This window comes from Aulonocara stuartgranti (assembly GCF_965226115.1).
Source record: "Aulonocara stuartgranti genome assembly, chromosome: 2".
In the NCBI taxonomy this organism is placed as follows: Eukaryota; Metazoa; Chordata; class Actinopteri; order Cichliformes; family Cichlidae; genus Aulonocara; species Aulonocara stuartgranti.
Genome location: NC_138940.1, coordinates 2,116,031 through 2,130,505, shown reverse-complemented (window position 1 = coordinate 2,130,505; position 14,475 = coordinate 2,116,031). Strand labels below are relative to the sequence as shown.

General features: G+C 39.7%; 1 protein-coding gene across 5 annotated transcripts in view; it reads left to right on the top strand.

Moving 5' to 3' along the window:
* Window positions 1-14,475, top strand: part of csnk1a1 (casein kinase 1, alpha 1) — a gene marked incomplete at its 3' end in the record, with an annotated part of 29,421 nt that overhangs the window by 4,134 nt on the left and 10,812 nt on the right. For all 5 annotated transcript variants that reach the window (XM_082544639.1, XM_082544641.1, XM_082544642.1 and 2 more), the window contains 2 exons: window positions 7,429-7,555; window positions 7,709-7,807. In XM_082544639.1, the coding sequence (XP_082400765.1) occupies window positions 7,429-7,555; window positions 7,709-7,807 (226 nt within the window). The remainder of the gene's footprint in view (window positions 1-7,428; window positions 7,556-7,708; window positions 7,808-14,475) is intronic.

The window sequence follows — 14,475 nt, the reverse complement described above, 5'->3', positions numbered from 1 at the left end:
TGAATGGTTGGACAGAACTTTGTTGCCCACCTTATATTTCAAATAATGAAAAGCTTTCTTTCAACATGTTGGTGGTTTTCACATTAAATTGAGTTGTTTTGGGGGTTTTCTTTCAACTTTTCCCTACTTGGACTAGATTGTCAAACGTAGAATCCAAGTATGCTCGCCCCCGACCGGTCGCAGCAGATGGCCCCGCCCCTCCCTGAGGCTGGTTCTGCTGGAGGTTTCTTCCTGTTAAAAGGGAGTTGTTCCTTCCCGCTGTCACCAAAGGGCTTGCTCATAGGTGTGATATTTACCTGTTTTCTTTGTGTCATTGTAGGGTCTGTAAAGCGCCTTGAGACAACTGTTGTGATTTAGGGCTAAATAAATGAGATTAACTTTTATGATCCTTCACATCAATTAAAATTTGTATCTATAGCACTCTCCTCAGCCTTTGGCAGTACTACGTAGATGAATGGTCTCTAGCAACATACATGAACTGTGATTAGGCTGAACGGCCATGTCCATCTCAGTAATGTATGTGTTCATTTAATAAACTACATCTAAATTGAGCCTGCATCTGTTTGTTGAAAGACATAATTACACACTAATCAGTGGATATTTAGGAGTACTGCATTTGTTTTTTCCCAGTTAAACTGGACTTTCAGTGAAACGACTGACTTTGGTGTTTAACAGTGTGCTAAACGGCAGCTTTTCTGACGTGTTTACATTCTGGTAGTCATCTATTCATGTCATATACCGTGTCGTCGGGGTCTAAGGAGAACATAGTCTGGTCAGATGAGACTGAAATTAAACTCTTTGGATGCCTCAGTACACACAGTGTTTAGAGGCCAAAGACACTGCATATTAGCCCAAAAAGAGGGAAGTCTGCAGCTGGGAACATAATAGCGTGGGGCTATTTTTCATACGGCACTGTCATACTTCATTGATGGAAGGATTAATGTACTGAGACGTTCTTGATAAAAATCTGCTGCCACCTACTGAGGATTGCCAGTAGCTGTGTCCAACTCTGTGATCCCACATAGTTCCTCATTATTACACATCATTTATGGACATCTATGGTTTGAATTTGCATATGTGGATTAGAGGGGTTGTTACCAACATCTGGTGAGAATTTCCTGTCAACAGTTGCTTTGTAATGCTGTGGAATGTTTTCTAGGGTGATGTAGCCTGAAAATCCTATAAAAGCCTTAATAGCCACTAGTATGGGTTATAAAATGGTTGTAAACCATAAATCCCAGTTTAGGCTTGTTTCAATTTGGCTTTTTTGTAGTTTAAGTCTAAAGTAAGTTTCCACTTTAACTGTATTGCAAACAAGCTGTGTTCAGTGAGTCTTGGTGCTCATAGTTCTGGTTTCATGTTGAAACACTCTTGCCTACAGCCTGCGCAACCTGCTGATCTTGCTGCCTCTCCTACATTCCTGCTACGGTCTGACTTGACTTTTATTCAGGCCCCACCTATACCAGTTTGTGCAACTTCCTCACTGTGGCTCGGGCTTTTTTTGTGTGTAAAGAAGTGACTCAAGCCTTGTGTTGGGGTTATGATTATGGCCTGTGAATGTTACAGACTTCAAAATCATGGTAAAGCTGTCAGTTGTGTGCATATTGTGACTATAGTTGATTCCCACCAGGCTTATGGATTGAAAATATATCGTGCCATAAGATAATTATGGCAGTTACAGGTAGGGTTGTTCCTGGGAATTCATTTCTTAGTCTCTTTTTTTTTCTTTTGGTCTCGTTTAGTTGACTCATCAGCTCGTCTAAAACTAAGAGACTGATATTCATTGAATTAAGTCCCTGTTTAATGGGCAGTGTCAAAAAGGCATTTGTAACCGTTAATTACATTCCTTAACAAGGAATCATGACGCTTGACCCTCATTGCCATACACCTTTCATCCCCACCCAGTTTATTTAAAGTATCGTCATCATCGTTTATTTATATAGCACTTTATAAACACACCTGGTAGACCAAAGTGCTGATCGTTACAAATATAAAATAATACAAAAGCAAAAACCAAACATAGCAATAAAATTGTCAGTTACCCACAGAGTGGTAACTGTAGTATAAATTGTCAGTCGACCCTGTTACACCTTCAGTATTACTTCAGTCAAATGCAGTGCCACAAACTGTTCTCTTCATTTTGAAATGTTGCCTCTAGACCTTGTTGACATAAGAGTATAGCCTGTTCTGAGTGAAAACAAAATGAAACTATGAAGTTAACGTTAGTGAGACTGCAGTTTTGTTTTAAATCATTTGAGTTTTTTCAGTGGCAGCACACAATCACACCCGTTTCCCTCTGGGCTCAAAATTTCCCCCAAATCTTTGATAGTTTAAAAAATATAAAGTGGATTAATCACTCAGTTATGTTACTTTTAATTAAAAGTTTATTCAAACACAAAGATTTCATTATTCCATTTCAAATCGAAGGTCAATAAACACCCTACTTCCATTAGCACCTATTTGGATTCGCCAAGTAATGGGACATCATAGCACGGGCCTCAGTGAAGGCAGACTTTAATGACAACTGAGCCCTTCCTCAGTTTCCACCATTTACAGGCCAACGGCATACAAAGTAAAATGTCACAGGTATCATTTTTCGCCCTCGGAGACCTTCTGTAATGTTATGGACAACTCAACAAGTTTTTTTTTGTTTTTTTTTTTAATGTGCACCAGCATGGTTGCCACTAGGGCTGCACGATTTTGCATAAAATGAGAATCACGATTTTTTTTGCTTAGAATTGAGATCACGATTCTCTCACAATTTTCTTTTCCAGTATAAATATTTATTGCGCTTATTAACTGCACATCAACTTCAACAGTTGAGACATAAAAACAACAAATGTCTCATTTTGTCGTTGCCAAATGTTGTACTGCTTGAGATTCCGTCTCCACCGTTGCTCGACGCTGCGTGTACAGAGCAGGTAGTGCAACAATAGAAAAATAGTTGCGGGACAGCACTGTGTAGCGTTTGTCGAGGGTGTTGATCATTTTCCTAAATCCCTTGTTTTGCACAGTGTTGATGGGAGCCATATCTTTGGTCAGGTGATAAGTGATAGCCTCCGTGATTTCTTTGTGCCTGCGGGAGTTCGACGTGTATAGGGAAGCGCTGTATAAGGTTCCCGTTATTGATGTTTGGGTGGTTGACCGGGACGGATTTTCTCCTGTCACTTTCTTGTCATCCCTGACGTGCTCTCCGTTGTTTTTCCCTGCTAATTTTAGCAGCCAGCTTCTGTATCACGTGGTAGGAAGAGTGAGCGCTTGTTTTCATGCAGATTACGTCCCGGATCAAAATGCGGTACAATCGTCTTTTTTTTTTTCTTTTTTTTTTTCTTTTTAAATCGTTGTCATTTGGAAATGAGATCGCACATAAGTATGAATTGAGATTAGGGCTGCCACAAACGATTATTTTGATAGTCGACTAGTCACCGATTATTTTTGCGATTAGTCGACTAATCAGATCATCATCCATTGGACGTAAAACTACAGCTTATTGCACCAGCAGCATCTGCTCTTATATAACTATCATTAGCTTACAGCTTGAAGTGTTTGTGCTAACTAAAAATAAAGACAAGATGATAGTTTATTAATTTTTAATGAAATTTGCAGATTGTTTCGGTGAAGTTTAATAAACTCCTTGCTATCTAAAATATAACAGGACACCGGAGTAAATTCTCCAGCGTCTCACACTTCTGATAATCAGCTGTCTGCTTGACAGTTTTAGCTGTGCAAAAAACTATAACTTTAATCTCAGCCAAACCGATTTACTCAGGAACAAATAAAATACTAAAGAAAGCCAAACAATAACATTGTTAAGTTATCTAAGTGACTTATATATCATGTTTAACCTGAGTAGCGAAAGACGGCGGTGGGTTTGACAACGATTTGCCGGGAGTCCGGTGTTCTCACGGCTCTAGTTAGCCTTGCCCCCGGCTAGCTATCGAGCTAGTGGGTAACAGACGTCTCCGAAAACGTCGGAGCGCTTTTGAAAATATGCGGTGTCCTGATAAACTGAGCAGATATTTGAGGTTTACACAGCTACATTCTCGCCTGAAAATATGTTAAACGTTTATTTTGTGACCCAGAAAGAATAATAAGAGTAATATTAAAACTAACTAGCTGCCGCCATTGTTGACAACTGCGCAGGGCTGCGCTATGAATTCTGGGACACAGCTGCTTCTTCTTCTTCGGGGTTTAACGGCAGCTGGCATCCTTGTACATGCAGTGCTGCCATCTTCTGTTTCAGTCCGTTATTACACTCTTAAATCCTACTACTCATTCCTTCGTCCTTTGTGATCTTACAAAGCTTCAAACGACGCGTCGACTATTAAATTAGTCGTCGACGATTTTAATAGTCGACATAATCGTGACTAGTCGACTAATCGTGGCAGCCCTAATTGAGATCGTGATTTTCTAACGATTAATCGTGCAGCTCTAGTTGCCACCATGTGTAGCTGGACCTGGTGTTACATACTGCCCATATTTTTGTGAATGTGTGTGTGAATGGGTGGATGACTGGATATGTAAAGCGCTATATAAATACAGGCCATTTACCATTTTACTGCCCATATTTTTGCCACAGATTTACTGGTTTACTAGCTGTAGCTTCTTTACTGAATAGGTGCACATCAGTAAGAATCAACATACCCACATATGTCTGTACTAAGGCTGCCACAAACGATTATTTTAATAGTCGACTAGGCACCGATTGTTTTTGCGATTAGTCGACTAATCAGATCATCATCCATTGGACATAAAACGTACAGCTGCATCTGCTCTTATATAACTATCATTAGCTTGCAGCTTTAAGTGTTTAAGGTCTGTGCTAACTAAAAATAAAGACAAGATGATAGTTTATTAAATTTTAATGAAATTTGCAGATTGTTTCGGTGAAGTTTAATAAACTCGGCCGTCTGTTCTTTATGTAAAATATAACAGGACACTGGAGTAAACTCTCGAGCATCTCACACTTCTGATAATCAGCTGTCAGTTTTCACACAGCTGAATAAACGTCAAACAAACTTTAATCTCAGCCAAACAGATTTACTGAGGAACCAATAAAACACTGGAAAAGCCAAACAATAACATTTTTAAGTTATCTAAGTGTTTGGACAGTCATCACGGCGTCGCTGTAACCTAATTGGCCTACAAATGCGGCCTCCGAAGGATGCAGCCGCTAAATTTGGACACAGCTATGAAACCTGACACAGCTTCTTCTTCTTCGGGGTTTAACGGCAGCTGGCATCCCTGGACATGCAGTGCTGCCATCTTCTGTTTCAGTCTGTTATTACACTCTTAAATACTACTACTACTTATTCCTGCGTCTTTTGTATCTTACAAAGCTTCAAACGACGCGTCGACTATTAAATTTGTCGTCGATGATTTTGATAGTCGACGTAATCGTGGCAGCACTAGTTTGTACGTCCATTCAATTCATCTTTCTACACTTGTTGGCATACACATTTGATCCCTCTTTGTTTGTCGTGTTGGGCCTCACCTCTTCAATAAGGTAGCTGTAGCTTAGGAGGTGGAGCAGGTCATTTACTAATTGAAAGGTCGTGCTTCGATCCCTGACTGTTCCAGTTTGGATGCCAAAGTACCCTTGGGCAAGATACTGTAACCCTAAGTTCCTCTCCAATGCAACTATTGGGGTGTGGATGTTAGAAAGCACTTAGGTGTAGAAAAGCTTGTCTGAATGGGTGACTAAGGCATGTCATATAATACTTTGAGTGCTTGTTGTTCTTGTTATTACATTTTATACAGTTGTTATCGGTGCCTTTAAAGACGTGGTTTAAAAGTGCAGTTTGGTCTGGAGATCTGGTGTAAGTGCGTTCCAAAGTCTTGGGACAGAACAACTAAAGGCTCTGAGTCCCATGGTAGTCAGGTGAGCAGACAGGGGAAGATGAGCAGAGTGTACTCTGAGTACGTATGGAGAACATTTGATAAAGACAGGCGAGCAGGGTTATAAAGGACTTTGAAAGTGATGAACAAGATCTTGAAATTGATACTTAGGTGAACTGGAAGCCATGGGAGCTGTTTAAGAACAGGTGTTATGTTTCAGCAATTCTAGCTGCGATTTCATTCTTTTGCCTTTTAATAAAATTAACAGTTACAGTGTTAACTAAACGATGAGGCGACTTGTCACTGGGACCTGAGCACCTGTGGACGTGGGAAGTATAATCCCTGTATAAGTAATCTCGGTTCAAGCTGTAATCAGTAAAATTGAGCTTTTAGAGAGGTATGAAAGCACATCAATGCAAAGCAAAGGGGTGTTTGTTACAGATATTTATTTACTAACAAAATATTCTATGAAAAAACAAAATCAAAAGACTGACTTTCAGTGATTAGTTTTGAAAATATAAATATACAAAGAACCGTGGTTGGTTTGTTCTTTTCCATGTTTCTAGACACATAGCTGGCTTTAGTGAACAGATTGTGTTCAATGTTTTTTCCAGAGTCACATGACTCCACATCACAGTAGTGTTTTAGAGTAGGGAGGAAAAAATGACTGTCTTAAAACAATTTTAAAAGGTAAAAAGTTCAACCTCTGCTGCGTCACAGTAACTTGTGTTTCCTTGTTGACACATCAGGATGTCAGTCGGAACAACTAAATTAAACCAGAATCCCACTAAGCAATGATGTCATTGGTGGAGAGAATTCATGTGATGGGCTTCCATGGAACAGCGTGACATTTTAATGTCTCATGTTTGTACCTCAGAAACACATTAGAATTGTTTCAAAGTGACGTGTAACCTTTTGTTCTTATATATACACGACTCATTTATTATGCACAAGGGACACGTAAAACGAGCCTTTTTATAAGAGGCCAACCTGCTTTGGGTCTACAGTGGTCCCTCGCTACAACGCGGTTCACCTTTCACTGGATTTTATTTTTGTGCACTTTTGCATGTTTTCTTGTTTGTTTGTTTGTTTGTTTGTTTGTTTGTTTTAAACGGTGTATTGTGTCCTGCGTCCTGATTGGCTACGTTCAGCTTGTCACATTTACATAAATCTTCGATCACTAGCAGTGTGACTCTGAAGTGCTGGACTGTATGTTTGTACGTTTTCTCCCCAACAAACAACAATGTCGACAAAACGTCGCCACCTGCGGGTTCCTTTGGACTTGTTTTCTATGAAGGTTTGAACTTGAGAGTTTAAACGAGAGAAAAGTGTGAAAATGTTCCTGCCTGTCTGAGAAACGAGTATAAAGTGTGTAGTGAGGGCTTTACAGCCTTAAAACATCTATAGTAATTGTAAAAAATAAAGTTGGCTACTTTGCGGATTTCACTTATCGCAGGTTATTTTTGGAACGTAACTCCCAGGATAAACAAGGGACCGCTGTATATTCAGCCTGTGAAGTTGGTTTAGAGAATGCATTGTGACTGAGATCAACCGTGAAAACCTACTTTTCTATGTTACTGTTGTCATCAGGTGGTATGGCCAAGAGAAGGACTACAACGTCCTAGTTATGGACCTGCTTGGACCCAGTCTGGAGGACCTGTTTAACTTCTGTTCTCGCCGCTTCACCATGAAAACTGTCCTTATGCTGGCAGACCAGGTATCCAGCTCATACACACCCACTTCTCTTCAGGCTTTTAAAAAAAGGGAACTAAGCAAAGGTTTATCTGTATCCTGCCTTCATATATAACCTGGAAACTTTTGTCCATTGTAGTAATTTGGTCACATTTAAAACACATTTTTATATCTTCAGATGATCAGCAGAATCGAGTATGTACACACAAAGAACTTCATCCACAGAGACATCAAACCAGATAACTTTCTCATGGGCATCGGCCGTCACTGTAACAAGGTAAGATATGCAGGACCAGTACATAAGTATGTCATATTCAAGGACTGTATAGACCTGTTGGAGGATAGTGATATGACAGGGGCCAGATATTATGAAGCAGTTTCAACATACGTCTTTCAGTTATATGGAATCACTGACGACTAGACTATACGGTCACATGAAGTTGGTTAATCTGAGTTAATCCAGGGTTTCACCTGCAGTTCACATGAAAGGGGTGTTGGCAGCATCCAGTTCATCTAAAAGGGGCTTTTTCATGGGTTACATGACTTTTCTTCCACATAAAGTGGAAGAAGGGGAAATGACTCTAATTTGTCGGCAGATCAAAGTTAAATGAATTTGAACAGGTGTTCTACTAGCTGCAGTTACAGCAGTGTAAAAGAGAAATATAGGAACATTTTATGCCTTTTCGAAATCAACAAATTAATACATGCACATTTCTGTGACAATGCAACACAGTGTGTGCTTCACTCAGTGGGTTTAGGTACAGTTCAATAAGTAGCATATGTATGCCCCCAGCATAGAATCCACATTGCTCTTAAAACATGCTGTGAATAAAAGAAACAGTGAAAACGGTGATTTTAAAATGAAACCCCCAACATAACCTGCTTTGGACACTTGTAGTTTTTATTCTGTCCCCGTTGTCTTTAAAGGGTTTGAGAGTAAAGTTTAAGAACAGAATTCAAACAGGAAGTGTCCTGTTTTAGGATCATGAATTAAAGGTAAATGAACAACCAAAGTGTTAGTGTTTGCTGCCAACGGGGGAAAAACACAGGATTAAAGTTGCATCTAAGAATTAGATCTATTACTGATACTCATCAGGGAAGCACCCTCCAACTCTCCATGCAGAGGTTACAGGAGTGGTGATGCTGTATTCTGCAGAATCAGTCAGTGGGCAGTGATTTCATACCTGTCGATGTCTAATCTGGAACATCTATAGCATGAGGCTATAGCAAGTTACACCTCTGTAAGTCAATCACCTTTTGTACTACAGAAAACCAGGACTAACCCTGAAGTCATCTGGATAAGCTGAAGTCCTGCTTCCTAATAGACACCTCTGGTAGTAAATGTATAGCTTTAGTAATCTCCTGATGGTGACGTCATCAACACAAACGTTTTGGTTTTCTGCTTTGATGCTTTGTGTAATGACTCCAGTCGGCACCATGGAAACATGAACCTCTCACTAAAACAGATCTGTAATAGAACTGTGGTGTGTCTAGGAGTGTGCTTGTGAATGTAAAAAACATAATGATGTTAAAACAATGCAGCCCCAAGTTTTTAAAGAACAGACTTCTGATACCAGCAGCAGTGAAGATGATGGTTTCATATTTTAACGTGGAGCCGCAGTCTGTCTACTTACAGTGTAGAGTAATAGATTTCACAGGGAAGTCAAAATTAATAAATTATTACATTATATGCACAAGACGGTGAGCGTAGGTGAAGGAAAGCATCCAAAACAGCAGCACTTGTTCCTGTAATCACAGTAAATCCCACACAGGGAAAAAGCTCAAAGTCACTCATTAAGCCACCTGCTCAATAAGCTGGGAGACAAAAACAAAACTGAACTTTGTAGCTGCTCACATCCGCAGCCAAAAGCCACAGACGCTACATTAAAATGTGCATATCGGTCAGATACGGAGTTTAAGCTGAAGAGAGCCGACCCACTTTCTGTTGCAGTGACACCTGCACCAAGCAGGGGGCAGTTTAAACGGTGAGGATTTTCACAAGACCATATTGATTTCAAGCCCTTCATAAAAATGTTTTAATTAAATGTAAAATAATATAAAATATTAATTTGTAATAATATATAAAAATGTTTTTTTTGCAGGCCAGTTATAAATGTACATGAGTCTGAACCAGTCACCTGCAGCTGTTTGGTAACTGAATTATTACCATCTACACCGGCAGAGAGGCTGTTTTCAGCAGCACACAGTGTTGCAGCAAAGCTCAGGGACAACTTCAGAATATGCTCACTTTTCTTCATTGCAGCCATCACATGTTCTTTTTCATTGTAGTTTTATTTATAGAGCACAAAATCTTTAAGGGCTTATCCTGCACACACAACCACATATACCTGAACACACAGTCTGTCATCCAGCAGATACAACACTGTTCCAACAGTGTTGTATCTGCATTTTTGCCTGAATGCAGTTAAACTTTGAGTTTCTAAAATGGAGAAACCTTCGTCATTTTCTGTTTTGGTTTTGGAAGACTGCAGATCAGGTGTGACTATTACTATAAATATTAGCAACTTTTCTTTTTGGTCTACTAGAAATGGAAAGGGACATGGTAATCTGTGTTATTGAACGGCAGGGTTTGGTGCCTTGGGCACAAGTATGAATTGTATTTTACAAGAGGGAACAAAGCCTTATTTCCCATTTCCAGCTTGAAGAAGTTCTCATTTAAACATCAGTCCTCCTGTTTTCTCTTATTAGGATTAAGAGGATTATGGATTAGGATTATGAGGGCTGAAAAATTCTCCCAACACACGCAAATTAGACTTGGCATGTGCAAGTCTGCATTTGTGAACATGTTCATGAGTCCCCGTCCCCATGTTGGGAATATTGGTTGAAGGTAGATTTAAATGGGCTTGAATCTCTAAATGCATCTGTGGGAAAAATTGGATACAAATTTGACACCTCTTTATAAAAGCTATTGCCATTAACCTTGAACCATCGTTGATCCCCAACATTATCATCCATGAACATAAGTAAATAAAGCTCTTATTTTGAAAATCGCTACTAACCAGCCAGCCCTGCTCGCATCCGTTTTGTTTCTTTGTAGTAATTGTTGTTTTGCTCTGGATCTGCTGTCAGCGGGAGGACTCATATTAACATTAACGTACAGTTGGTGGACATCTGGTTAATCTTGTGACCACACTCACCAAAACTGCAGTGCAGAACCAGGGTTACTGTTGCCAACTGTAGGTCCAGATAGGGACCTAACACCGTTTAGTGGTGTCAACATGAGCTTATCGCAACTGCAAGATGCAGTCGCAAATTGTTGAACACCTGTAAAGTCCAACATGAACGTGGACTGAATGTCAGCATGCTGAAGGAGCTTTGTGACTGGTGGGAATCAATTCTGAGTCTACTTCCTGAAGTTATTGTGTTTACTGGACATACCGGTCTGTTTTCCCAGATGTCCTTATCTACCAGTTAATGATGCTTCACTGTGGTAGTGTTGCTTAAATGCTTTCCTATTAAACCCCAGTTTCTCACAGAAATCCCTTAAAAATAACAGGCCTTGGAAGTATAGTTGTAAGTTTCATTTACTTGGTCGAATTTGTGACCTTGTTTTGTGGTAGTGTTAGTATCTAATGCATTTTGGGCCACTTAATAGTGTTAGTTTCTTTCATAATCTCTCTCTGTTACCAAATTCAAGTCTGCATGTCACCATGCCTGAGTGAGGTGATGAGTGGTGTAGAGCCGGGGACTCATTTCCATCAGCATTGTGGTTTCCCTCAAAGGACCATTTGTAACTGGATAAATGTAATTGAACTTTGCCATACTGTTAAACTGTCTCTGTATCTGATTTTTGATATTGGGTTACAAATACTCCAAACATTTGCATAAATGCAACAACATAGGTTGACACGTTGCTTTAATTAACAACTTTTAAAGTTATAAGTTTAATAAAGTCACACTACAGCAGCAAAAATAACCTCTTCATAACTTAGCATGTGAACTTTGTCCAGGACGAGCTTTGTCACAGTGGGTGATGAGCAGCTGCTGAGAATGTGGGACAGATTTGTATTTTAGAGAAACAAATGGCTCAACAGTCTTCACATTGTCAGCATAAGCTACCCCCAGCTAATGATGTAGTTAAACAAAAGAAGAGGGGGGCTCTGCAAGCACACTGAATACATAACTGCACATACAGAAACGTGTAGAATTTATTCAAAAGAACAAATTTGTTTCAGTTCACAACTAGATTGGTGAAGTTGGATCGATGGTGTGACCTATGGTCGTGTTCTAAAAAGAACACAAGATGCAAACACCGCCATTAAATTTCAGTTAAATAAAACTATTAGAAGATTTGAGTTAAAAGGGGATAATAATTCCATCCAGATGAGATGCTGACCACAGGCAAACACAAATTCTGTTTGTTTTTTTTTTTGTTTTTCTTCTCATGAAAAAAATCTCTCCTGAGCTTAAATAGTTTGAGAACTACGTTCCTGCTCAGCTTCTGTGGATGGTATGGCATGTCTCCATACACACAATCCACACAAAGCTTCTTGATGGATGATGAAGTAATGTTATCAGAGGTTTGTGGCACCCCCCCCCATTTTTGTCCTATGTTAATCCTACCAAGCAGCCTTTTCCACCACACCGGTCCCTCCCTGTCTTCGTCCCATGCATTGAAGCTACATGAAAGAGCTCCTCGGGACAGACAGACGTCAGCCTTCACGCCCCATATAAAAATTGCTAACTGCACTGTGTCAGTGTTGTCTGTGCTTTTATCAACAGCTAATGAAAAAGCCAGATACCTCCCTCTGTGACGGATGTAAGATTGCCTGTAAATTCCCTCACTCACTCTGCTACTGTGTTTTGTTTTTTGACAAATTGATTTTTCATTATTTTTTTTAAGAAGTCTTATCTGGTTGGTGGATCCCTGGTCACAAAGCCTTGGCATGCACCGCTTCAAAAACACTGAGAAACTCTTTGAAGCACGGGCAGTGGCCACAGTAAAGCTGTTGGTGCTGTGTCCCTCTGGGCTGTAGCTTTGATGAACACATTCTGCTGAGGTTGCAGTCTGCCTTTAATTCTTGAACCACGTTGTGTTTTTGATGGAGACTAAAATGACTGATGTTTTTTCTTTTTTAAATACATGTGAAGGAATACAACGTATATCGACCTCCCTCACCACCGACACGCTCACAGCACAAGCTGTTTTGGTTTTTCTTCTTAAATAACAAATATTCATTTTCCTATTTCTCATTAAACAGCCTTCCTTCTGCATCGATTCTCCTTTTTCTGGAAATTCTGAGATGGTCACTAAACCCAGTGGTGTTGTAGAAACACTTTAATCTAGTGGCAGTTTGCTGTCTCTTCATGGGACGGCTTGCGTTTTGGGATATGTAGTTTATTGTCACTTTATGTATATTTGTATTGAATCTCTCGTGGCAGATTAGGCCCGCAGCCTGGTGTGTGACACAAGTGGTGTAGAGCACATAACACAGATCACAGGGAGGTGGTGCTAAAGCTGTGTCCACACTGGAAACAATTTGCTGTGCTTTGAATCGACAGCTGTTCAGTTGTGGACATTACAGGCCTCTGATACATTTAGTACCAGATCGGATGTTTTTCATAATCATTGATAGTCACTTGAGTGACTCATCTGGAAGTTGAGAAACGTGTATCTTGGGTCCCACGCTCGTGTATACTTATTAATATGATCAGTATTACCAACATTTAACTGTTAAGAGTTTGAGTTACCGTCACTTTGTCCCTGTCTTGCTCATTTTTTCTGCACTGCCTGCATGCAAGAAGTTAAAAGCTGCCGTAAATCAAAATTCTGAGTATTATGTTTGCTTTGCAGTTTTAGTCAAATTAAGGTGAAACTGAGCACTTGATGGGTTTTAATAGTGATAAAAGTAAAGCTTTTCATTAAGTTCAGGCGTTGTATTTATAAAGGTTTCCAGTGGAAATCCTAACATCTTTCCTTTTTAAGAACCTTGTTCAATTACTTGGAGGCTTTTAACCTAAAAATTACAACTTTGTGTGTAGTTTGCTTTTGAATATTTTGTTTTCTTGACATGCAGAAAGTTCTTCCTAATATTGAAATATGCTGATGAGTTATAACTGCTAAAGAAATGAGAGTAAGAAGCTGGCCTGACAATTTTAAGGAAAGTAAGGCTTTGGGCCACTCCTTAATATGCAGCCACCCCACAGGCCCTGTGAATAAGAGTGCTGTCATTATGGAAACAACAAGTCCCAACAGGACAAAACATTTTCATCAAAAGAAAAAGGTTATTATTCAGGACAGTTTGGTATTCATTTAGGCACAGATTCTACTCAATGTGCAAACTATAGTCATGGATTTGTTTAATGCTTCTTTGTAGTCTAATCTGTGTCCACCTCACAAAGCAGAGCTGTGCTGAATTAGTATAGTGTTGTGCATGCGTGTACAGACCTTGCCATGTGAAGTATAATACTGATGAGGCACATCTAATGTTAGACCGAGGCTTCCTTTGCTTGGTCATGGCCCCAAAAATCCCAACATGAGTCATTTATGCCTGCGTTACTGGTGCGTACTGGTTTGTGGCAAGGAAAGTGTCCAGTAAAAACACAAGTTACCTGTGTGGTGGGTATATTTTGTCAAAGATTGATTTTTAGCTTTGCTCTGTGTTTGCTGTGCTATGTGAATGCCCTGGGTAAATATTGCACCTCTATTGCTCTTCACTAATGCAAGTAAGCTTGAGTAGGCCAGTAACAGAACACTGGACGTCCTCATTCGCTGGCTTCTACCTCCCCTATTAAAGAGCTAAAATGACGCCGCATGCCCGTTATAAGAGCTGTCATATTTCATAGCAGATTTATGCAGTGTTGACCATTTAAAAAAAAAATACATTTTTAAAAAATTAGTATTTATGTGCTAGGAATGTCCAACTTGAATAGAACCAGATTTGGGGTTTGTTGTTGTTTTTAGATCACCAAATCACAAACCAC